The sequence below is a fragment of the Bos grunniens genome, chromosome 16, assembly GCF_055505025.1.
Source record: "Bos grunniens cultivar Pamir isolate PY7600 chromosome 16, Bosgru_T2T1.0, whole genome shotgun sequence".
In the NCBI taxonomy this organism is placed as follows: Eukaryota; Metazoa; Chordata; class Mammalia; order Artiodactyla; family Bovidae; genus Bos; species Bos grunniens.
Genome location: NC_141180.1, coordinates 75,233,772 through 75,260,006, shown reverse-complemented (window position 1 = coordinate 75,260,006; position 26,235 = coordinate 75,233,772). Strand labels below are relative to the sequence as shown.

Below are 26,235 nucleotides of genomic sequence, written 5' to 3'. Positions count from 1 at the left end.
TGACAGAAGATGAGACGGTTGGATGGCATCACCGACTCAATGAACATGGGCTTGGGTGGACTCTGGGATTTGGTGATGGACAGGGAGGCCTGGTGTGCTGTGATTCATGGGGTCACAAATAGTCGGACGCGACTGAGCAACTGAACTGAACTGATGGAACTTTTTAATTCTTAAAAATTATGAAAAGAATAAATACAATGTATTTTTTATGACAATGCTCAGTCGCTAAGTTATGTCTGTGAGCCCATGGACAGAAGCACACCAGGCTTCCCTGTCTTTCACTATCTTCCTGAGTTTGCTCAAATTCATGTCCATTGAGTCAAAAATGCTATCCAGACATCTCATCCTCTGTGGCCCCTTCTTTTCCTCCTGCCCTCAGTCTTTCCCAGCATCAGGGGCTTTTTGAGTGAGCCTGTTCTTTACATCAGGCGGCCAAAGTATTGAAGTTTCAGCATCAGTCCTTCCAATGAATATTCATGATTGATTATGATTAACTGGTTTGATCTCCTTGCTGTCCGAGGAACTCACAAGAGTCTCTTCAGCACCACTATTCTAAAGCATTAATTAGCATTAATTCTTTGGCACTCAGCCTTCTTAATGGTCCAAGTCTCACAACTGTACATGACTATTGAAGCCTAGTGTGATTTTTAGTGCTTCCCTCTCTCAGACCGAGTTTCAGGGCGATCAGGTTCCCCTTAGCCAGAAAGCTTAAGGCTCTCTGACTCATTTCTGAAACATTCATCTCCTTTGCCTTCCTCCACCCATGAGAAAGGTTGTCCAGCAGATTTCAGCCAACACTTATTAACCACCCACATCCACACACTCCCCCGATGTGTCCACATTAACAAGGTCTTCCCGATCAGCATCAGAGATGTCCTGACAATTCCTCTATGTCTTCCTAGAGCTCCCTGAGAACCATCTTGAGGGGCTATCCATTTCACCGTTGGAGGGAGAGGCTCTGCCCAACTCCATAGTAAGTGCCTCCTATTCATCTGAGATAAAAGTGTTGCTTCATAACTTTATTTTCTAGCTGAATTCAGATAAAGGTTCAAATTATTCCAGACAGTTCATAGAAACAGTTTTTAATTTGATGGATGAATTTCTCCCAGCAGATAACTTATTCAAAAGGATGTTTTTCAAAAATGACAACATAAATTAAAAACTGGAATCGGGAGCAGTTTCCTCAGCAGAAACTGTTCCTTCCTGAAATGAAAGTTTTAATTACTGCTGAAAATGAGCTGGAGTGCTCTTCCAGGAGGAGCGCCAGCCTTTCCCACAGGTGTCCTCTATTGTTCTTTTGGGGCTACGGACTGAACAGCACATTCCCATTCGGTTTTCTGACAAGAAAAAGAGAACAAAAGACCTGAATGCACAGTACTCAAGACACTGACACACTCACACCGTTTTCTTCTTTCTAATTTCAGGCACGTGAGCAAGCCAGTGAACATGGTAATTATTCAGGGATCATCCCTCTGATGAAAATAATCTAGTTGATGAAGGTGGCAATCTCTTGCCAGCTCTGTTTGGAGAGTTGCCCTGATGCTGAATTCCTAAAGGGGGTGAAGGGAGGGGGTACAGATAAGAGACTGATTTCCCAGAAAGAAAATGTCTGTGGTCTATGGTAGGTGGAAACAACTACATCATTTAGATGCGTGTGTTTGGGTCCCATGTGTGAGCCCATGCAGTGTGATTCTCAAGCTGTCTGTGTGTGTTTCTTCAGGAGCTGTCTCCCTCTTATAGAGCATAAGTCAACTGTGAACTTTCTAAACACTTCTGATCACACTGTGCACTGGCTATAGATTACTTAATTCTTTCCTCAACTCAATTATTACTCAAGTTTGGTTAATATTCATTTTGCTGGAATGGAGATGGTGCTGAGAAAAAATGGACCAAGCTACTGACTTCCTAAGTGGAAAAGGATAAACTGAAAACCTCGGGGTGGTCCCAGTGTGTCTGATCTGGACCCCTGACCTGTACTTATCACTCAACCATGGGATCCTCAGTCATGGAGCAAGGGGTCCCTGCATCTCTGTTTATGCTTGGAGGTACTAGAGCTCCAGAGGTTCAGATTGTGCCCATCATCGTAAAATGGGCTCAGTGGTCATGGGACACAGGGCAAACGTAGGTGGATTATCGCCAACATTGGCACACTCATTATTGTGAAACACACCTTGGGATTCCTATCCTCCTGGTCAATTCAAAGATCTGAAAGTTGTGTTCCCTTGTTTTGACAGTCCAGGCCATATCTGTTGGTGCTAGTGTCACTGCTTAACCAAGAACAAAAGAAGATTGTCATCAGGGAGATATTTCTTTGTACTGGGTGACATTTCCATAAGCCTTACATTGGTTAAACCCTGGAGCACACTTTCATGGGAAGGTGTTATATAGATCTCACAGTGGAACTTGACACTCTGCTTGGTGACCTTGACTCTTGTTGTGAACCTCCTGCACACCAGGGTCCAAGAAGGTCAACGTTTACCCCATGCTTTCTCTCCATGATGAACTGTCCCACTAAATGTATGACTTCAATGAGTGTGAACAAACACTGACTCAGTGGACGTGCAAATATGTTTGGACAGTGAAGACTAGGAAGAAACATCACATGATAGATTATAGCTATTTGGCAAGGTAGGGTTGAATTCAGTCCTCTAACAGAGATTGCTTTTAATCAAGAACAAAATCTCACAGAAAACTTAATAAGTGCATCAGCTGAAACTGAATCCTGGGGAGGCAGTGATCTAGGAAGAAATCCTTCTGGATAGGGGTGGTTTTGCAGAAGATATAAACAGGCAGGAGTTTCATGAGTCTCTGTCAGTGAAAGGTGGCATGCATTTCAGTGGTTCTTTTTTCCCGAACTGTTAGGTTATCACTAGTTAAAATACAGAAGTTTTGTTTCGTTATTTCCAGCTCCTCTGATTTGCTCTTATTTATACAACAAAGAGGAGGACTCAACAGCAACTCAGTGCATAGTTACTAATGCCTTATGCACACACTCCACCCCATGCCCCTCCAATGAACAAGGCTCCTGAGAGGTTAGTGAGCACCTTACCTGTGTCCCTGTGCTGTTCTGTGTCCCTCCAGTTCCTCAAGAGGACATGGTGGTGGAGCTGCCCCGGGACTGGGCTGAAGACAAGGCTCTGAAGACTGTGGACGTAAGTGCACCTTTCTTAACCGGGGCAAGGCTGCGGCTTCACTGCTTTATTTTCCTTTTAGTTGAATACAGGTATAGTAATCTGACAATTTACGTTACCACTGAGGCATGCAAATACTTGGCTGGGAAAGTAGAGAGGATAAATCTATTATTAACACAGTCCAGATTCAAAAGGACATTTCAATAAGACAGCATCATTTATTACTGTAGGTACTTTGCTCAACAGAAAGTGTTCTTTCTTGAAAAAAATTTGTAAACGTTGGTCAAATTAAAACTGAGAGATCTTATGTGAAACAGACCAGTCTTCCCAACAGAAGATTGTCTGTTTTATTTTGGAGCCACTGAAATGAAGAGTGCTAGTTACCTGAGGACAAAAAAACAGGTAACAGAAGACTTAGTGCAGAAAACTCAAGAAGCTGAGACACTCACTCTGTTTTCTTCTCTGCAATCACAGGAATCCGGGGACGCCTGTGAACACGGTAAATATTCAGGGATCATCATTCTGCTGAGGGACAATCCAACTGATAAAGGTGGGGTTCTCTGACTGGCTCTGGTTGGAGAGTGGCCCTGATGCTAGATTCCTATTTAGGGTGTGGGCTGTGGGTGCAGAGAAGAGACTGATCTCCCAGGAAAGAACGATGCCTTTGTTCTAGGGTACCTGGAAGCAACTACATCATTTAGATGTTGTGGGTTTGGGTGGATCAGGGTTGGGGGTCCATGTGTGAGCCCAAGTGGTGTGATTCTGAAGTTCTGTGTCTGTGTGCGTTGCCTCTGCAGATGCATCCCTGTTACACAGCACTAGTCAACTGTGAACTTTCTAAACACTTCTCACTACCACTGCACACTGGCCATACATTACCTGATTCTTTCCTCAACTCAGTCTTTCCTCAGAAGCGAAAGTGAAAGTCATTCAGTGTGTATTCCAGTCTTTGCATCCCCATGCACTAGTGTCCATGGAATTCTCCAGGCCAGAATCCTGGAGTGGGTAGTCTTTCCCTTCTCCAGGGAATCTTCCAAACCGAGGGATCAAACACAGGTCTCCAGCATTGCAGCCGGATTCTTTAACAACTGAGCTATCAGGGAATCCATTCCCCAACATAGCTTAATATTAATTTTCCTCAGGTGAAGATGGCAATTGGACAAATGGCCCAAAGTCTTAACCTCCTATTGGAAAAGCCAAACTGAGTACCTAGGGTTGATCCAAATTTGGCTCTTCTGAATGAGTAAGCTGCTCCTACCAGTCAGCCACGTGATCCTCAGTCATGTGGAAAGGGGGTCCTGGCATCTATATCCATCCTTGGAGGTACTAGCAGGCCCAGGGGTCCAGATCCTGCCCGTCATTATAATTATAAGGTGGGCACAGTGGTCAAAGAACCCAGGGTAAACATAGGTGGATTAACGCCAATTTTGGCACAGTCATTATTGGGAAAAGAATCTCGGGACTCACATCCTCTTGGTAAAGTCACAGATTCTGAGCGTTGGGTGGCCTTTTGTAGAGTGTAAGTCCTATGTGTTGGTGTTCCTATCTTTGTATACACAAGGACAAAAGCATATTATCATCAGAGGTGTATTTCATTGTACCGGGTAATTAGCATAACCTCACACTGATTAAACCCTGTAGTACACACTCAAGGCAAATTGTCAAATAAAGCTCACAGTGGAACATGATAGTCTAGTGACCATGACTCTTGTCGTAAATCTCATACACAGCTGGGTCAGAGACAGTCAGGTTCACCCCATGCTTCCTCTCCATAATGAACTGTCCCACTAAAAGTGTGACTTCTGTGAGTGTGAACCGCCACTGACTCAGTGGACTTGCAAACATTGTTTGGAAAAATCAAGCCTGGAAAATAACATCGCATGATTAATAAAAGCTATTTGGAAAGGTAGTATTGACTTTAGTCCTCTAACAAGAGTTTACTTTTAATCGAGAATAAAGTCTCACAGACTTGGTAAGTACAATAGCTGAAACAGTGGATTCTGAGGATGCAGTGATCTAGGAAGTAATCCAGAAGATAGGTGTGATTTCCCAGAAGCTCTAACAGCCAGGAGGGCCATGTGTCTCTGTCATTGAAAGCTGGCATGCATTGTAATGTTTTGCTTTTCCCATTACTTTGGTTATCACCAGTTAAGTGCAGGCACTCTCTTTCATTGCCTTCCTGCTTGTCTCCTTTGTTGTACTTCATCCAGCAAAGAGGAGGGTTCAAGAGCAGCTCAGTCCCCAGTTACTAACCTCTCTCATGTACACATTCCACCCCATGTCCCATCAAACAAACAAACAAGAAACCTGAGATCTTTGGAAGCAGCCTCTCCTCTGTCCTGATGGCTATATGTTTCCCTCTAGTTCCCAAAGAGGACCTCGTGGTGGAACTGCCCCAGGCCGGGGCTGAGGAATCGGCTCTCCCACCTCTGGAGGTAAGCTCAACTCTCTGTGTCTCACATAGATGCTGCTTCACTCCTTTATGTTTCATTCAGTGAAATACAGTTATAGTAATCTGACAATGTATATTAGCACTTATGTATGCAATTCCTTGCTGGTGAAATATTGACCATAATTTTGTTATCAACAGAGACCTGATTCAAAAGGACACTAAAAAATACCGTCAATTACTACTGTAGGTACTTTCCTCAGTAGAAATTTTTTCTCCTGGAAACTGAAAGATCTTAAGTGAAAGAGCCCAGCCTTTTCAACAAGGGTCCTCTCTGTTTTCTTTTGGAACGATTGATTTTTTTAAGAGTTTAGTTACCTGAGGAAAACAAAAACTCAGATAACATAAAACTTACTGCAGAGAACACACGGTGCTGGCCTCCCTCACACTGTTCTCTTCTCTCTAATCACAGGCAGCTGGAGCAGCCAACGAACATGGTAAATATTGAGCGACCGTCCCTCTGCTGAGCAACAATTTAGCTGATGACTGTGGGGCTCCTTTGCCACCTAGCTTTTCAGAGTCACCCTGATGCTGGATTCCTATGGGGGGTAAAGACTGGGGGTCCAGAGAAGAGACTGATCTCCCAGAAAAGAACAATGTCTATGTTCTATGGTACATGGAAACAGCTACATCATTTAGATACTGTGGGTTTGTGTGAATCAGGTTTGGGGGCCCATGTGTAGGCCCATGTGTTGTGATTCTGAAGCTCTATGTGTATGTGTTTCCTCAGGCGATGTTGCCCTCTTACACAGCACAAGTCAACTGTGTACTGTCACAACACTTCTCATCCCCACTGGACATTGTCTATATATTACCTGACTCTTCCCTCAACTCAGCCATTCCTCAAGTTTGGTTAATATTCATTGTCCTCAAATGGAGATGGTGCTGAGAAAAACAGCCCAAGCTCTTGACCTCCTAAGTGGACAAGCCAAACTGGGAACCTGTGGGTGGTCCCAGTGTGTCTGCTCTGGACCCCTGACCTGCACTTATCACTCAACCATGGGATCCTCAGTCATGGAGCAAGGGGGTCCCTGCATCTCCGTTTATGCTTGGAGGTACTAGAGCTCCAGAGGTTCAGATTGTGCCCATCATCGTAAAATGGGCTCAGTGGTCATGGGACACAGGGCAAACGTAGGGGGATTATCGCCAACATTGGCACAGTCATTATTGTGAAAGACACCTTGGGATTCCTGTCCTCCTGGTCAATTCAAAGATCTGAAAGTTGTGTTCCCTTGTTTTGACAGTCCAGGCCATATCTGTTGGTGCTAGTGTCACTGCTTAACCAAGAACAAAAGAAGATTGTCATCAGGGAGATATTTCTTTGTACTGGGTGACATTTCCATAAGCCTTACATTGGTTAAACCCTGGAGCACACTTTCAAGGGAAGGTGTCATATAGATCTCACAGTGGAACTTGACACTCTGCTTGGTGACCTTGACTCTTGTTGTGAACCTCCTGCACACCAGGGTCCAAGAAGGTCAACGTTTACCCCATGCTTTCTCTCCATGATGAACTGTCCCACTAAATGTATGACTTCAATGAGTGTGAACAAACACTGACTCAGTGGACGTGCAAATATTGTTTGGACAGTGAAGACTAGGAAGAAACATCACATGATAGATTATAGCTATTTGGCAAGGTAGGGTTGAATTCAGTCCTCTAACAGAGATTGCTTTTAATCAAGAACAAAATCTCACAGAAAACTTAATAAGTGCATCAGCTGAAACTGAATCCTGGGGAGGCAGTGATCTAGGAAGAAATCCTTCTGGATAGGGGTGGTTTTGCAGAAGATATAAACAGGCAGGAGTTTCATGAGTCTCTGTCAGTGAAAGGTGGCATGCATTTCAGTGGTTCTTTTTTCCCGAACTGTTAGGTTATCACTAGTTAAAATACAGAAGTTTTGTTTCGTTATTTCCAGCTCCTCTGATTTGCTCTTATTTATACAACAAAGAGGAGGACTCAACAGCAACTCAGTGCATAGTTACTAATGCCTTATGCACACACTCCACCCCATGCCCCTCCAATGAACAAGGCTCCTGAGAGGTTAGTGAGCACCTTACCTGTGTCCCTGTGCTGTTCTGTGTCCCTCCAGTTCCTCAAGAGGACATGGTGGTGGAGCTGCCCCGGGACTGGGCTGAAGACAAGGCTCTGAAGACTGTGGACGTAAGTGCACCTTTCTTAACCGGGGCAAGGCTGCGGCTTCACTGCTTTATTTTCCTTTTAGTTGAATACAGGTATAGTAATCTGACAATTTACGTTACCACTGAGGCATGCAAATACTTGGCTGGGAAAGTAGAGAGGATAAATCTATTATTAACACAGTCCAGATTCAAAAGGACATTTCAATAAGACAGCATCATTTATTACTGTAGGTACTTTGCTCAACAGAAAGTGTTCTTTCTTGAAAAAAATTTGTAAACGTTGGTCAAATTAAAACTGAGAGATCTTATGTGAAACAGACCAGTCTTCCCAACAGAAGATTGTCTGTTTTATTTTGGAGCCACTGAAATGAAGAGTGCTAGTTACCTGAGGACAAAAAAACAGGTAACAGAAGACTTAGTGCAGAAAACTCAAGAAGCTGAGACACTCACTCTGTTTTCTTCTCTGCAATCACAGGAATCCGGGGACGCCTGTGAACACGGTAAATATTCAGGGATCATCATTCTGCTGAGGGACAATCCAACTGATAAAGGTGGGGTTCTCTGACTGGCTCTGGTTGGAGAGTGGCCCTGATGCTAGATTCCTATTTAGGGTGTGGGCTGTGGGTGCAGAGAAGAGACTGATCTCCCAGGAAAGAACGATGCCTTTGTTCTAGGGTACCTGGAAGCAACTACATCATTTAGATGTTGTGGGTTTGGGTGGATCAGGGTTGGGGGTCCATGTGTGAGCCCAAGTGGTGTGATTCTGAAGTTCTGTGTCTGTGTGCGTTGCCTCTGCAGATGCATCCCTGTTACACAGCACTAGTCAACTGTGAACTTTCTAAACACTTCTCACTACCACTGCACACTGGCCATACATTACCTGATTCTTTCCTCAACTCAGTCTTTCCTCAGAAGCGAAAGTGAAAGTCATTCAGTGTGTATTCCAGTCTTTGCATCCCCATGCACTAGTGTCCATGGAATTCTCCAGGCCAGAATCCTGGAGTGGGTAGTCTTTCCCTTCTCCAGGGAATCTTCCAAACCGAGGGATCAAACACAGGTCTCCAGCATTGCAGCCGGATTCTTTAACAACTGAGCTATCAGGGAATCCATTCCCCAACATAGCTTAATATTAATTTTCCTCAGGTGAAGATGGCAATTGGACAAATGGCCCAAAGTCTTAACCTCCTATTGGAAAAGCCAAACTGAGTACCTAGGGTTGATCCAAATTTGGCTCTTCTGAATGAGTAAGCTGCTCCTACCAGTCAGCCACGTGATCCTCAGTCATGTGGAAAGGGGGTCCTGGCATCTATATCCATCCTTGGAGGTACTAGCAGGCCCAGGGGTCCAGATCCTGCCCGTCATTATAATTATAAGGTGGGCACAGTGGTCAAAGAACCCAGGGTAAACATAGGTGGATTAACGCCAATTTTGGCACAGTCATTATTGGGAAAAGAATCTCGGGACTCACATCCTCTTGGTAAAGTCACAGATTCTGAGCGTTGGGTGGCCTTTTGTAGAGTGTAAGTCCTATGTGTTGGTGTTCCTATCTTTGTATACACAAGGACAAAAGCATATTATCATCAGAGGTGTATTTCATTGTACCGGGTAATTAGCATAACCTCACACTGATTAAACCCTGTAGTACACACTCAAGGCAAATTGTCAAATAAAGCTCACAGTGGAACATGATAGTCTAGTGACCATGACTCTTGTCGTAAATCTCATACACAGCTGGGTCAGAGACAGTCAGGTTCACCCCATGCTTCCTCTCCATAATGAACTGTCCCACTAAAAGTGTGACTTCTGTGAGTGTGAACCGCCACTGACTCAGTGGACTTGCAAACATTGTTTGGAAAAATCAAGCCTGGAAAATAACATCGCATGATTAATAAAAGCTATTTGGAAAGGTAGTATTGACTTTAGTCCTCTAACAAGAGTTTACTTTTAATCGAGAATAAAGTCTCACAGACTTGGTAAGTACAATAGCTGAAACAGTGGATTCTGAGGATGCAGTGATCTAGGAAGTAATCCAGAAGATAGGTGTGATTTCCCAGAAGCTCTAACAGCCAGGAGGGCCATGTGTCTCTGTCATTGAAAGCTGGCATGCATTGTAATGTTTTGCTTTTCCCATTACTTTGGTTATCACCAGTTAAGTGCAGGCACTCTCTTTCATTGCCTTCCTGCTTGTCTCCTTTGTTGTACTTCATCCAGCAAAGAGGAGGGTTCAAGAGCAGCTCAGTCCCCAGTTACTAACCTCTCTCATGTACACATTCCACCCCATGTCCCATCAAACAAACAAACAAGAAACCTGAGATCTTTGGAAGCAGCCTCTCCTCTGTCCTGATGGCTATATGTTTCCCTCTAGTTCCCAAAGAGGACCTCGTGGTGGAACTGCCCCAGGCCGGGGCTGAGGAATCGGCTCTCCCACCTCTGGAGGTAAGCTCAACTCTCTGTGTCTCACATAGATGCTGCTTCACTCCTTTATGTTTCATTCAGTGAAATACAGTTATAGTAATCTGACAATGTATATTAGCACTTATGTATGCAATTCCTTGCTGGTGAAATATTGACCATAATTTTGTTATCAACAGAGACCTGATTCAAAAGGACACTAAAAAATACCGTCAATTACTACTGTAGGTACTTTCCTCAGTAGAAATTTTTTCTCCTGGAAACTGAAAGATCTTAAGTGAAAGAGCCCAGCCTTTTCAACAAGGGTCCTCTCTGTTTTCTTTTGGAACGATTGATTTTTTTAAGAGTTTAGTTACCTGAGGAAAACAAAAACTCAGATAACATAAAACTTACTGCAGAGAACACACGGTGCTGGCCTCCCTCACACTGTTCTCTTCTCTCTAATCACAGGCAGCTGGAGCAGCCAACGAACATGGTAAATATTGAGCGACCGTCCCTCTGCTGAGCAACAATTTAGCTGATGACTGTGGGGCTCCTTTGCCACCTAGCTTTTCAGAGTCACCCTGATGCTGGATTCCTATGGGGGGTAAAGACTGGGGGTCCAGAGAAGAGACTGATCTCCCAGAAAAGAACAATGTCTATGTTCTATGGTACATGGAAACAGCTACATCATTTAGATACTGTGGGTTTGTGTGAATCAGGTTTGGGGGCCCATGTGTAGGCCCATGTGTTGTGATTCTGAAGCTCTATGTGTATGTGTTTCCTCAGGCGATGTTGCCCTCTTACACAGCACAAGTCAACTGTGTACTGTCACAACACTTCTCATCCCCACTGGACATTGTCTATATATTACCTGACTCTTCCCTCAACTCAGCCATTCCTCAAGTTTGGTTAATATTCATTGTCCTCAAATGGAGATGGTGCTGAGAAAAACAGCCCAAGCTCTTGACCTCCTAAGTGGACAAGCCAAACTGGGAACCTGTGGGTGGTCCCAGTGTGTCTGCTCTGGACCCCTGACCTGCACTTATCACTCAACCATGGGATCCTCAGTCATGGAGCAAGGGGGTCCCTGCATCTCCGTTTATGCTTGGAGGTACTAGAGCTCCAGAGGTTCAGATTGTGCCCATCATCGTAAAATGGGCTCAGTGGTCATGGGACACAGGGCAAACGTAGGGGGATTATCGCCAACATTGGCACAGTCATTATTGTGAAAGACACCTTGGGATTCCTGTCCTCCTGGTCAATTCAAAGATCTGAAAGTTGTGTTCCCTTGTTTTGACAGTCCAGGCCATATCTGTTGGTGCTAGTGTCACTGCTTAACCAAGAACAAAAGAAGATTGTCATCAGGGAGATATTTCTTTGTACTGGGTGACATTTCCATAAGCCTTACATTGGTTAAACCCTGGAGCACACTTTCAAGGGAAGGTGTCATATAGATCTCACAGTGGAACTTGACACTCTGCTTGGTGACCTTGACTCTTGTTGTGAACCTCCTGCACACCAGGGTCCAAGAAGGTCAACGTTTACCCCATGCTTTCTCTCCATGATGAACTGTCCCACTAAATGTATGACTTCAATGAGTGTGAACAAACACTGACTCAGTGGACGTGCAAATATTGTTTGGACAGTGAAGACTAGGAAGAAACATCACATGATAGATTATAGCTATTTGGCAAGGTAGGGTTGAATTCAGTCCTCTAACAGAGATTGCTTTTAATCAAGAACAAAATCTCACAGAAAACTTAATAAGTGCATCAGCTGAAACTGAATCCTGGGGAGGCAGTGATCTAGGAAGAAATCCTTCTGGATAGGGGTGGTTTTGCAGAAGATATAAACAGGCAGGAGTTTCATGAGTCTCTGTCAGTGAAAGGTGGCATGCATTTCAGTGGTTCTTTTTTCCCGAACTGTTAGGTTATCACTAGTTAAAATACAGAAGTTTTGTTTCGTTATTTCCAGCTCCTCTGATTTGCTCTTATTTATACAACAAAGAGGAGGACTCAACAGCAACTCAGTGCATAGTTACTAATGCCTTATGCACACACTCCACCCCATGCCCCTCCAATGAACAAGGCTCCTGAGAGGTTAGTGAGCACCTTACCTGTGTCCCTGTGCTGTTCTGTGTCCCTCCAGTTCCTCAAGAGGACATGGTGGTGGAGCTGCCCCGGGACTGGGCTGAAGACAAGGCTCTGAAGACTGTGGACGTAAGTGCACCTTTCTTAACCGGGGCAAGGCTGCGGCTTCACTGCTTTATTTTCCTTTTAGTTGAATACAGGTATAGTAATCTGACAATTTACGTTACCACTGAGGCATGCAAATACTTGGCTGGGAAAGTAGAGAGGATAAATCTATTATTAACACAGTCCAGATTCAAAAGGACATTTCAATAAGACAGCATCATTTATTACTGTAGGTACTTTGCTCAACAGAAAGTGTTCTTTCTTGAAAAAAATTTGTAAACGTTGGTCAAATTAAAACTGAGAGATCTTATGTGAAACAGACCAGTCTTCCCAACAGAAGATTGTCTGTTTTATTTTGGAGCCACTGAAATGAAGAGTGCTAGTTACCTGAGGACAAAAAAACAGGTAACAGAAGACTTAGTGCAGAAAACTCAAGAAGCTGAGACACTCACTCTGTTTTCTTCTCTGCAATCACAGGAATCCGGGGACGCCTGTGAACACGGTAAATATTCAGGGATCATCATTCTGCTGAGGGACAATCCAACTGATAAAGGTGGGGTTCTCTGACTGGCTCTGGTTGGAGAGTGGCCCTGATGCTAGATTCCTATTTAGGGTGTGGGCTGTGGGTGCAGAGAAGAGACTGATCTCCCAGGAAAGAACGATGCCTTTGTTCTAGGGTACCTGGAAGCAACTACATCATTTAGATGTTGTGGGTTTGGGTGGATCAGGGTTGGGGGTCCATGTGTGAGCCCAAGTGGTGTGATTCTGAAGTTCTGTGTCTGTGTGCGTTGCCTCTGCAGATGCATCCCTGTTACACAGCACTAGTCAACTGTGAACTTTCTAAACACTTCTCACTACCACTGCACACTGGCCATACATTACCTGATTCTTTCCTCAACTCAGTCTTTCCTCAGAAGCGAAAGTGAAAGTCATTCAGTGTGTATTCCAGTCTTTGCATCCCCATGCACTAGTGTCCATGGAATTCTCCAGGCCAGAATCCTGGAGTGGGTAGTCTTTCCCTTCTCCAGGGAATCTTCCAAACCGAGGGATCAAACACAGGTCTCCAGCATTGCAGCCGGATTCTTTAACAACTGAGCTATCAGGGAATCCATTCCCCAACATAGCTTAATATTAATTTTCCTCAGGTGAAGATGGCAATTGGACAAATGGCCCAAAGTCTTAACCTCCTATTGGAAAAGCCAAACTGAGTACCTAGGGTTGATCCAAATTTGGCTCTTCTGAATGAGTAAGCTGCTCCTACCAGTCAGCCACGTGATCCTCAGTCATGTGGAAAGGGGGTCCTGGCATCTATATCCATCCTTGGAGGTACTAGCAGGCCCAGGGGTCCAGATCCTGCCCGTCATTATAATTATAAGGTGGGCACAGTGGTCAAAGAACCCAGGGTAAACATAGGTGGATTAACGCCAATTTTGGCACAGTCATTATTGGGAAAAGAATCTCGGGACTCACATCCTCTTGGTAAAGTCACAGATTCTGAGCGTTGGGTGGCCTTTTGTAGAGTGTAAGTCCTATGTGTTGGTGTTCCTATCTTTGTATACACAAGGACAAAAGCATATTATCATCAGAGGTGTATTTCATTGTACCGGGTAATTAGCATAACCTCACACTGATTAAACCCTGTAGTACACACTCAAGGCAAATTGTCAAATAAAGCTCACAGTGGAACATGATAGTCTAGTGACCATGACTCTTGTCGTAAATCTCATACACAGCTGGGTCAGAGACAGTCAGGTTCACCCCATGCTTCCTCTCCATAATGAACTGTCCCACTAAAAGTGTGACTTCTGTGAGTGTGAACCGCCACTGACTCAGTGGACTTGCAAACATTGTTTGGAAAAATCAAGCCTGGAAAATAACATCGCATGATTAATAAAAGCTATTTGGAAAGGTAGTATTGACTTTAGTCCTCTAACAAGAGTTTACTTTTAATCGAGAATAAAGTCTCACAGACTTGGTAAGTACAATAGCTGAAACAGTGGATTCTGAGGATGCAGTGATCTAGGAAGTAATCCAGAAGATAGGTGTGATTTCCCAGAAGCTCTAACAGCCAGGAGGGCCATGTGTCTCTGTCATTGAAAGCTGGCAAGCATTGTAATGTTTCGCTTTTCCCATTACTTTGGTTATCACCAGTTAAGTGCAGGCACTCTCTTTCATTGCCTTCCTGCTTGTCTCCTTTGTTGTACTTCATCCAGCAAAGAGGAGGGTTCAAGAGCAGCCCAGTCCCCAGTTACTAACCTCTCTCATGTACACATTCCACCCCATGTCCCATCAAACAAACAAACAAGAAACCTGAGATCTTTGGAAGCAGCCTCTCCTCAGTCCTGATGTCTTTCTGTTTCCCTCTAGTTCCCCAGGAGCACCTCATGGTGGAACTGCCCCATGCCGGGGCTGAGGAATCGCCCCTCGGACCCCTGGAGGTAAGCTCAACGGTCTGTGTCTCACATAGATGCTGCTTCACTTCTTTATGTTTCATTCAGTGAAATACAGTTATAGTAATCTGACAATGTATATTATTAGCACTTCTGTATGCAGTTCCTTGCTGGTGAAATATTGACGTTAATTCTCTTACCAACAGAGACCTGATTCAAAAGGACACTAAAAAATACCGTCAATTACTTCTGTAGGTACTTTCCTCAGTAGAATTTTTTCCCCCTGGAAACTGAAAGATCTTAAGTGAAAGAGCCCAGCCTTTTCAACAAGGGTCCTCTCTGTTTTCTTTTGGAACGATTGATTTTTTTAAGAGTTTAGTTACCTGAGGAAAACAAAAACTCAGATACCATAAAAATTACTGCAGAGAACACACGGTGCTGGCAACCCTCACACTGTTCTCTTCTCTCTAATCACAGGCAGCCGGAGCAGCCAATGAACATGGTAAATACTGAGCGACCGTCCCTCTTCTGAGGAACAATTTAGCTGATGATTTTGGGGCTCTCTTTCCAGCTAGCTTTGCAGAGTCACCCTGATGCTGGATTCCTATGGGGGGTGAGGACTGGGGGTCCAGAGAAGAGACTGATCTCCCAGAAAAGAACGATGTCTGTGTTCTATGGTACTTGGAAACAGATACATCGTTTAGATACTGTGGGTTTCTGTGAATCAGATTTGGGGCCCATGTGTGGGCCCATATGTTGTCATTCTGAAGCTCTATGTGTGTGTGTTTCCTCAGGCGATGTTTCCCTCTTACACAACACAAGTCAACTGTGAATTGTCTCAACACTTCTCATCCCCACTGGACATTGTCTATATATTATCTGACTCTTCCCTCAACTCAGCCATTCCTCAAGTTTGGTTAATATTCATTGTCCTCAAATGGAGATGGTGCTGAGAAAAACAGCCCAAGCTCTTGACCTCCTAAGTGGACAAGCCAAACTGGGAACCTATGGGTGGTCCCAGTGTCTGCTCTGGACCCCTGACCTGCACTTATTGCTCAGTCATGGTCCTCAGTCATGGAGAAAGGGGTCCCTGCATCTACGTCCATGCTTGGAGGTACTAGCAGCTCCAGAGTTCCAGACTCATTTTAAGGTGGGCTCAGTTGTCATGAAACCCAGGGCAACCAAAGGTGGATTAACAGCCAACTTTGGCACAGTCATCAGGGTAAAAGGCACCATGTGGTCGCATCTTCCTGGTCAGCTCTCAGATCTTGAGAGTTGTGTGGCTGTGTAGACAATGTTGGTCATATGTGTTGATGCTAGTGTGATTGCTTAAACAAGAACAAGAGCAGATCCTATCAGGGAAACATTTCATTGTACTGGGTGACATAACCATAAACCTTACATTGATTAGACCCTGTATCACACAGTCAACGGAAGGTGTCAAATAGATCTCACAGTGGAACTTGGTAGTTAGTCTAATGACCATTACTTTTGTTGTAATCTCCTGAACATTGTTGTAATCCTGGGTTAGACAAAGTCAGCGTTCAGCCTATGTTTCCTCTCTACAATGAACTGTCCCACTAAATGTATGACTTCTGTGAGTGAACAGCCACTGACTCAGTGGACATGCAAACAGTGTTTGGAAAATGAAGACTGGGAAAGAATATCACATGGTTAATAGTAGCTATTTGGAAAGGTAGGATTGAATTCAGTCCTCTAACAGAGTTTGCTTTTAATCAAGAACAAAGTCTGAGAGAAAACATTCTAAATTCAGTAGCTACAAATGTGGATCCTGGGGAGGCGATGACCTGAGAAAAAATCCAGAAGACAGGGACCATTTAACAGATGCTCTAAATAAGCAGGAGGTTCATGGGTCTCTGTCATTGAAAGCTGGCATGCATTTTAGTGTTACTTTTTTCCCGATCATTCAGGTTATCCCTAGTCAAAACGCAGAAACTGTGTTTCATTTCTTTCCTTCTCCTCTCCTTTGCTCTCCTTCATCCAGCAAAAAGGATGATTCAACAGCAGCTCGGTCCATAGCTACTATCCTCCCTCATGCATACACTCGACCCTATGTCCCCTTCAAATAAAAGGGAAAAAAAAAAAAAGAAGAAAGAAACACTGAGAGATTGATAAGCATCCTCACCCATGTCCTGACTGCAACTCTGTGTCCCTCTAGCTCCCCAGGAAGACCTGGTGGAGAAACTGTGCTTTCTATAATCAACTTTCCCACTATACATATTGCCCTTGTGAATGTGGACAGGAACTGACTCAGTGGACATGCACACTATAGAAAACAAATATTGATAGAAAAATATGATATCATTCATAGTGGCTCTTATTAAATGGTAGGAACTCAGTATTGCCAAATACTGCATATTTGATTTCATTTAAGAAAATTGGTTAGTGAATTAAGAGAATAGCATACTTTGCCCAATATTGAATTCAGTTCCCTAACAGAGATCACTTTTAATCAAGTACAAAGTCTCATACAAAACATGATGATTAGAATATCGGCAATTGTAGATCCTGGAGAAGAGTGATCTGGGAAAAATCAAGGGACGGTGGTAATTTAGCAGGACCTCACATTAAGCAGGAGGAGTCATGGGTCTCTTTCATTGAACAATACACACATTTTAGAGCTTTCCTTTTTTAAGATTGAATATTTCATGTTGATTAGGTTCCTCTAGTTAGAAAGCCAAAGTACTATTTTCATTTCCTTCTTCCTCTCCTTTACTTTCCTTCCTCCTCCAAAGAGGATGGATGAACACAAGTTCACCTCATGCTTAATAACCTCCCACATCTGGACACACCACCCCGTGTCCACACAAAGAGAAAACCCCCTGCATGATTCCTGAACAGCTTCACCAGTGTTCTAACAGCTACTCTGTGTCCCTCTAGACTTCACTGAGGACCTGCCAGTCAACCTACCATGTGACAACACAGAAGAGACTCAGTGTTTCTCCAAGGCAAGCTGTTTTTTTTGTTTGTTTGTTTGTTTGTTTTTGTATGAGATAGAAATATTGTTTCATTTCTCTTTCAGTAGAATTAAGTTGTGACTCTGATGGTTTTTGTTTCATTTAGAGACAGTTCCCTTTGTTGGAATAATGTAGACGAGAGTCTTATTACCAACTCATGATTCCTCAGTCCACAAGATACTAAAATTTTTAGCATCCATTACACTCTGTAGAGTACAGATTTCTCTCTCCTGCAGCAACATTTCTTCTAGGAAAAGAATTGTGCAATTTCCAGCCTAAATGGACTTGGAGTTCCATCCTCCAGGCACAGGTCGTGCCTTTCATCCTGAGTATGTGTGTGCTGATCTTGCTGGGTTCCCTGGACTCCACACTGCTCCTCATCAGGTTTTCTACTGTCACCCAATGAACCAAAGACTGTGCATCTATGTGATCTTACCCTCATAGCATCTTCTCTTCTGTACTTGCAGGTGGCCCTTTCAGGATGTGAAAGTGGTATGTATTCTAGAATCATTCCCTTTGGGAGAAAAAACTTTGTAGATGAGAAAGTTGGGGCTTTCTTGCTGGTTTTAGTGTAGAGGCCAAACTGATTCCAAATTCCTGCTGGGAATGAGTATAGGGGCCCTGGTGATAGAAAGTAATTTACAAGAGATCAATGTGGATGATTACTGTAGTTCCCGGAAGAAGCAGTATTATGGCTAATAGTGTAGGTTTGTGTCCATGGGACTGGGTGTGTTTTTATGTATAATGAATAGTGTGATTCTTTGTGTGTTTGAATTTTTGGGTTGTGTTTTCCAAAATATCTGTCACCCTAAACGTCACTGTTAGTGGTGTCAGCCCCAAAATATTTTCCATCACAATGTACCATGAATGTTTATGTGTATAAAAAGAAAACAAAGTATATACATTCACTGTATCCATTGATTTTATACCAAGTGAACATCCTTTTCCCAGGAAGACAAATCCCATCACTGCCGAGGAAGATGTTTACAGGATACTTTTTAATTTTTATTAAAATTTTTATTGGCTGTTCTTGGCCTTCCTTGCTGCCCAGGCTTCGTTCTACTTATGGAGAGCAAGGGCAACTCTCTAGTTGTGGTGTGTAGGCCTCTCACTTTAGTGGCTTCTTTGTTGCAGAGCATGGCTTCCAGGGCTCTTGGGCTTCCATAGTTTGGCACGTGGGCTCAGTAGTTGTGGTACATGGTTTAGTTGCTCCACAGCATGTGGAGTCTTTCCAGACCAGGGGTTGAACTCCTGTCTCCTGCATTGTCAGGTAGATTCTTAACCACTGAGCCACCATAGAAGTCCTATAAGATTCTTAATGAGCAAAACTGTGTTTCAGAATCCCCTTTACTGGGTCAACCACACCTTCATTTAATAGTAAATCTCATCACTTAGTAGGTCTTGTAGGATTTTGATTGTTCATGATTCACCACTCTGCCACTTCCCTCATTCAAACTCTTTCTGTTGGAGCCTCAGAATGAATCACCCACTTCATCCAAGGCCCCAAGTAATGGGGAGGCTCCTTCCTTCTGCAGGGAGCCCCTGGTACCCAAGAGCAACACCTAGTTTCAGAGGAATCTGAGAAAGGAGGAGGCTCCAGGCACAAATGGAGGAAGTTCATTCCAGCTTTGCCTCTTACCCTTTGAAGTGTCCAATCTGTCCTGTTAACTCAATGCACCATGTTGGTTAGCACGTCTCTAGAACTTTTCCATCCTGCCACTAAAATCCTGTAACCATTGATAGACACTCCCTGTGTCAACCTCTTCCCAGGTCTTGGATCCACCCTTTTATTCGCTGCTTCCCTGAACTTTCCTTTCGATATGGCAGGTAAGTGGAATTGTTCAGTATTTGTCCTCCTGCGACTAGCTTATTTCGCCCTTACCAATAGCTTCCCACTTTGCTTCAAATGACAGGATTGCCTTCATTTTTAAAGACTCAATCACATTCCAGTGTATGTATGCACCACATTTTCTTTCTTGATTTATCTGCCCTTGGACACTGAGCAGTTTTTCTATCTTGATTGTTGTGTACGATGCAACAATGGGTATGAGATTATAGGTATCTCCTGGAACATTCTAGTTTTATCTCCTTTGGATATAAACTCAAATAAATGATTGCTGGATCTTATGATAATCTTAATAATTTTTTGAGGGACTTCCAAACTGTTCTATAATGGCTATGCCATTTATCATTCCTACCAACAGGCATGGAAGTTCCACTTCTCTACATATTTGCCAACATCTATTATTTTCTTCATATAATACACCTCCTGAAAGGTGATATCTCCTTTTGACTTGGTTTCCATTTCCACTAAGTACCCCACTTGCTACTTAGTGATGCTAAGCATATTTCCTATGTATATTGGTCATTTCTATGTCTTCTATGAAGAAATGTCTATGGAAGCTTTTGAACATGTTTTAAAGTCAGTTATTTGCCTGATATTATTGTGAAGTTGTGTTTTAGCAGTTGCTTTTATATTCTGGATATTGGCCCTTTATTCAGATACAAAGTTTGCAGATACTTCTTTGATTCTATAGGTTGCCTGTCTATTGATTTTTGAGGAGACGATCCTTTCTTCACTTGATAATTTTAGAACCTTTGCAAATATCATTTGGCCACAGGGGTCAGTATATTCAAGATTCCTTCCTTACGATTCATTGGTCTCTCTGCCTATTTAGCTGCAGGTAGAACACAGTTTTGACTGCTGTGGCATTCTTGCCTGTTCTGAATTTAGGAAGCCTGAAGGCCCCATTGTTGTTCTTTGCTCTCAAGACTGCTTTTGTTCTTTGGGTTTCTTCTGGGTTCAGTAGTTTGGGAGATTTTTTTTTTTTTTCCATTTTATTAAAATGACATGGGATTTTGTAAGTGGTTTCAATATATATGTAAATCACTTTTAGGAGTATAGGAAGGTCAACAACACTAAATATTCCAGTCTATGAATATGGTACGGTATTCTGATTTCTTGTCTCTTCTTCTTTTAACAGTGTTCTATGGTTTCCAGTGCACAAAACTTTCACGTCCTAATAAACCCTTTCCACTGCCTTCCTTGGGTCCTCTAGAATCAGGGATGGGAAAGATGGGCTCATGAAGAGAGTGAATATTCCTCCCTTCCCTCCATACCTACTTTCTGGTTACTTGTAGTACACGAATGCTGGGCCATGCCCTTTACCTCTACCCACAAATGAGCTCCCTCCTGAGAATTTTCTTTGAATCTGAGTGTTCACCTTACTAGGGCTTCACTGGTAGCTCAGTTGTTGAAGAATCTGCCTGCAGGAGATCCTGTTTCGATTCCTGAGTCAGGGCTATCTGCTAGAGAAGGGATAGTCTACCCACTCCAGTATTCTCGAGCTTCACTTGTGGCTCAGCTGGTAAAGAATACGCCTGAAATGTAGGAGACCCGAGTTCAATTCCTGGGCTGGGAAGATGCCCTGGAAATGGGAACAGCTACCCACTCCAGCACTATTGGGATGTTTACAAGCACTCTCCCAGTGCCTGGACTGGGTTCAAGAGCCCCAGATTTACCTGCATATGAATGATCTTATCAGGCCATCATATCATCTGGAATAAATGAAAAACAGAACAGGCAATTAGTTGCCTTTTCCTTGTCTGTGGAGCCCTTAGAGCTGAACTTTCCAGTGTAGTAGCCATTAGCTAGAGCTGCCTATCTATAATTAACATATTTCAACAATACTTAACTTATTATATTGAAACAATCACAGAAAGCACACATAGCTTGGTCACACTAGCCATATTTCAAAAGTGTCCATAAGCATTGGCATTTCAGCTTCGTAAGCTTCAGTATAAGAGCTCTATTGGGCCTGTAGAAGTAGAAGGTTAAAAGGTAATTTTCTCAGCCTCTTTCTCATGTGAATATGTTCAAATGTGATCACCGTCTTGTTGAAGGGCTCTGACTCCACAAAGCACAGGGAAGGTCTAAGCCTGGAAGGAAGACCAGGGAGATGCTGTGTGAGCCAAGTGGAGGAGGAGAAATGGGTAGCTCAACTTGTGTAATAGCTGTATTATTGCTCATGGTTATCTTTCTACAGACTGTTTTGTGGAAAACGTTAGCAGCAATGATGTGGAAGAGAATGCAGGTAGGGAACAACTCTCAGGTGGGATTTAGAGGGAGAGGGTTCCTGGACCATTTGAGTTACACCTGCTTCTTCAGAGATGAATATAAACTGAGGAAGAAGAAGGAAATATGTCTAGAGTTGTAGTTTGTTCTTTTCGTATTTTAACAATATAATAGAGCTATGTGTCCATGTAGTTTATTCTGTTGTGCTTATAGTCATTTCTTCTTGCTTTTCCATTTAGAAATATCCTTTCTCACAAGACTCCTTGTTCCTTGCCCTTTCACCTGCCAAATATGAAACCTTGGCTTCTGGTTATTACCTGCATTGTAGTATACACGAAGGACTTTGGCTTCATGTTTAAATTCTCCTATGAGGGCCATATCCTAGTGGCACAAAAGTCTCATAGTCACTTGACACTGGAGACCAAGTTCTGGCAGTGAGTGTCAGGTTGTGGGTGAGACATGAACTCTCTCCCTGTGCATTTTCAGGACGTGTGGCCTGCCCTTATGTTTGTCCTCACTGTTTATTCCTCATGTAAAGGGTGCTCTCAGGGTTGAATGAGTCAGAACACACGTGCTACTGAGTCCCTGCCTGGGCTGAGTCTGCTGGAGTTCCTCTCAGAACCACACCTCCCCAAGGATGCTGTGCTGAAGGTGCTTCCACGTGAGAGCAGCCCATGTGTTCCTAGAGACCAGCATGGCTGCAGATTCTAGAGACTGTGAAGGGGCTGCTGGCTTTCTTTACACATGTTCTAGGAGCCCTACTGACCTGGTCTTCTGGGACTGACCAAACCTAGGTCAGAGACTCAGAGCAGCAGGACTCGGGGTGACTGCTCATCTTAGAACCCAATACTCCCTCCAGAGAGAAGCTCTCGGTGGTTTTGATCACAATCTTTGCACACTCCTCAACTCGTTTATTTACCTTTCATTTTTTTACTTGTTTTACATTTGAGTTGTGGTATTTTCTTATATACTTTGAGTATGATCTCCCTTTCTGATATATTGTTTGTAATTTTTCTGTAGGTTATCTTTTCATCCTACTGACTGTTGAAGAGACTATGCTTTCACTCTTTTCTTGTCTTAGAAACTTGGTGAATTTCATTTGACCCTATAACCATGAGTTTACTTGGGGCTCTTTGTTCTGGTCTTTAGGGCTATGTATGTGTTCCTATGTCACTATCATACAGCTTTGATCCCTATATCTTTGTACTGTATTTTGAAATCAGGAGGTGAGAAAATTTGAAATTAGTTCTCCAGATTATTGTGTCTGTTTGGAGTCCTTAGGGGTTCCATATATATTTTTGGATTTCTTTTTTCCATTTCTGGCTAAATGAAATTGAAAGTGTTTGCCTCTATCCTCTCTTAGGGTCTGGGAAACGTAAGGTGTTGCTGAGAGCATTAAGTATCTCCCAGGCCACTGAGGTCACGTCAGGCAACAGGATAGTCTCTGTTATGTGAACTTTTTGTCCTTCCCTCCCCTAGGACTCAGAAGATTCTCATGTCCATGTCAGGCCCTTCCTGAGAGTGATGGATTGTTTAATTAAATAATGGACTCATTAGAGACTGTGGCCATACACACATGGTCCTTCTTCTAATGTTTCCATGTTGGAGAACTCTAGGGTTGGTGGAGACTCAAGGAGGAAGGAAAAGAACAGTGACTAGAGGAGAGAAATGATGAAGGAAGTAGAGGGGAAACAGCGGGAGAAGGAGGCAAGCAAGGTCATGGGCAGAGATGCATGGAGACAGTGACCACCTGGAGGAGGAACACGTGGAAATGGCGTCATTCCTCGTCACTCGTAGACAAGCTGAGGGTGGCAACAGGATGTTGGATGTCAAAGACCCACTTTTTCATTGCAGAAGTGAAACACTGAGGCCCTGGGAGGTCCCTGGAGACAAGGGCACCAGGGGTCCCAAGGCCTGGTTGTGAGGAGCACAGGGTCCCCTGGTCACATCCTGACTCTAAATCTCCCCTTTGCTTTCCCACAGCCACTCCAGATGAGTGCTGCCCTCAGACACCAAGAAACTGCATGGTGCATATTGAGGATTTGGAGGAGAGCAAGACTATAGAGGTCATTTATTTCTTCTTTCATATCTTTTAAAAATGTTCTCTCTTATCCTGATCAATAGACTCTTCTTTGCAGCCCTTCCCTTTCTCCTCTTTCCCTCTTTTTCTGATTAGCCTTCTGCAGGACCTGGTGTCTTATAGGCACTTGGGGACCTAGGAGCTTATATAAAATCTATGAATCTATCTTAAGCCCTATTCCCCCATTTTCTGAGCATTTCCCTACTCCTGTCCTCATGTCTGCACCCTTGAACCTGGCTTTGTCACCATGAGTGGCCTGAGCAGGAGTTGAGGGTGGAGTCAGCAGGTCTGGACCCACACAGCTGAAGGGCCCCCATGAAGTCTGCACTGCCCTGAGCTACCCCATATGGTTGCTTTCCTACCCTGGGAGGGATTGGACCTGCTTGACTGATCTCTTCCTTCCAGATACCAAAAAGATCTCTGGTCATCTTTTTGAAGACTGCTTCAGGAGAAGTCAGCAGCGATGATGAGGAAGACCTGGAAGAGCAAGAGTGAACGTGGGACCTGGGGTGAAAGGTGAGGCAGATGAGGGCCTGTGTCTCTGTCATGACCCCATTCGCTTGTTGGTGCTTCAGAATCACCAGCAGAAACCATGGGGTCTGCTTCTGAGGGTTACCACAAACGTAGAGACAAGAGGGTGGTAACACTCTGTGCAGACGAGTGGAGGATGCCCTGAGCATGTCTCCCCAGGGCACAGGTCCCATCCAGAGATGCCCCCGAGGTTGCAGGACTGGCTTCTCTGGCAGCTCTTACATTTGCAGGGAGGCTGGGGGGCACTGTGAGAGCTCTCTTTAAAGATCTCCCCGTGGGGGTTTCCTCATCTCCCTCTGCAGGATCCAGCTCTGCCCTCCCAACCCTGCTAAAGGCAGCAGGGGGAATCCCTAGTCCATCATCAGCTGCAGAGAGAGGTTGGGGTGGCCCTGCCCTCCCCAGTCCTGGGCTCTGGGAACAGAGTGAGGGAGACACAGGTGCCCAGAGGTCATGCAGGCAGGGCATCACCTGGCAGCTCTGCATCCCTGTGGGTGCTCCCTGGTCCTGAGGGTCCCAGCCAGCCTGGGGGTGCCCAAGTCTGGGGTTTCTCAGGATCTGGAACCCTGGGGTCCTAGGTCACCTCAGGGCAGCATCTCTCAACCTGAATTTGGAGGTTCTGTAGATTTTTCTGTGTATGTGTCCAACTGAAGACACATCAGAAAGCAATGTAGTCCTTTGTGCACTTGGGATGGTGGTGCTAGTGGTAAAGAACCCTCCTGCCAATGCAGGAGACACAAGAAAAGGGTTTGATCCCTGGGTATGGAAGATCCACTGGAGAAGTAGATGGCAACCCACTCGAGTGTTCTTGTGTGAAGAATCCCAGTGACTGAGGAACCTGGTGAGCTATCATCCATAGGGTTGTGCAGACTCAGACATGACTCAGGCGACTGAGCCGCACACTTGGGATGAGTGGCAGGATTCAAGTTACTCGTGTTCCTTTTATTTTGTTCCCAAGTCTGTCATTAATAACATATCTTGTTTTATTATAGTTTGAAAAGAAATGTTTTCTCTCAAATTTCAATGTTGCTATATGCTAAACAGTTAAAATGTACTTTTTATAATATAAAAACAGTTTAAAGGCAGAAACCTCAGGAGAGTTTGGTTGGGGCTTAGAAATAATTATTCAGGAAAACAGAGATTCCAGGTGATTGTCCATTTCCAATGCTCAGGTCTCAGGAGCAGTTGTACTGTGTAGGATGGGTGGGCAGGTTCTCCTACCCTCTGTGTCATCTGACCTCCTGCTCCTCCCGGGGCCTAGAGGGAAGGGGGGACCCAAACTTTCAATCCTGAATCCCAAGTCCCCTGTTCCTTTGCCTGAGTCTCACTATCCAGGGGACCCATCAGTTGAGGTTTGCCAGCCAGATGCCCAGGTGTACTTGCTCCTGGGGGACATTTCTAGACACTCCTTACTAACAGACAACACCCTCAGCAAAGAGCAGCAAACAGACCCAGTGCCTTGCAGATCTGAGCTCCAAAGCCAAGTCTAGATGCTGGGAAGTCTTCTGGGTCCTGCACACCCTCCCCAGGGAGCCCTCCTCTGTCTGACTCTGCATCTTCCAGGGACTCCATCACCTGTGTTGGTGTTGCAGGCTCTGCTCTGAATCCCTGAAGACCTGGACCTGGACATCATCCTGGACCCCAAAGGGGATGGAGCCCCCACAGCACCAGGAGCCTCATCTGGACCAGATCAGGGGAGGCCTCACTGCCTCTCTACTGAGAGTCCTCATTTAGTACAGCTTCATTTGTTTTGCTCTGTCGATTTAGTATTAGTTTTATCTACAGTTTTATCTTTTTGTTCTGTATATATCTATATGTTCCATATTTATAAGTCAGTTTTTTCATTAAATGTTTTTATCTATTTACTTTCAAAA

The 26,235-nt window shown here is 44.1% G+C and overlaps 1 protein-coding gene across 5 annotated transcripts; it reads left to right on the top strand.

The window, feature by feature from the left end:
• Positions 1-902: 902 nt before the first annotated feature.
• LOC147357029 (uncharacterized) lies at positions 903-26,235 on the top strand. 5 transcript variants are annotated; one of them, XR_015143733.1, is made up of 18 exons: positions 903-3,152; positions 3,606-3,630; positions 5,496-5,566; positions 5,993-6,017; positions 7,673-7,743; positions 8,197-8,221; positions 10,087-10,157; positions 10,584-10,608; positions 12,264-12,334; positions 12,788-12,812; positions 14,678-14,748; positions 15,178-15,202; positions 17,602-17,669; positions 18,146-18,170; positions 19,449-21,772; positions 23,737-23,819; positions 24,239-24,349; positions 25,954-26,235. XR_015143733.1 is itself a non-coding variant. In XM_086345538.1 (18 exons), exons 1-17 carry the CDS (start codon positions 3,096-3,098, stop codon positions 24,326-24,328), a joined length of 885 nt encoding a protein of 294 aa, XP_086201664.1. In that variant the 5' UTR covers positions 903-3,095; the 3' UTR covers positions 24,329-24,349; positions 25,954-26,235. The 5 variants fall into 5 exon arrangements, 4 of the variants coding, with proteins under 4 accessions (XP_086201664.1, XP_086201665.1, XP_086201666.1 ...); XM_086345538.1 differs by having other exon boundaries at positions 19,449-19,505; XM_086345539.1 differs by lacking the exon at positions 19,449-21,772.

Coding starts and splice junctions, on each gene's coding strand:
- LOC147357029 (XM_086345538.1), top strand. CDS start 3,096: ATGGTGGTGGAGCTGCCCCGGGACTGGGCTGAAGACAAGGCTCTGAAG. Junction 10,609..12,263: donor TGGAGCAGCCAACGAACATG/GTAAATATTGAG, acceptor GTGTCCCTCCAG/TTCCTCAAGAGGACATGGTG. Junction 12,813..14,677: donor CGGGGACGCCTGTGAACACG/GTAAATATTCAG, acceptor GTTTCCCTCTAG/TTCCCCAGGAGCACCTCATG.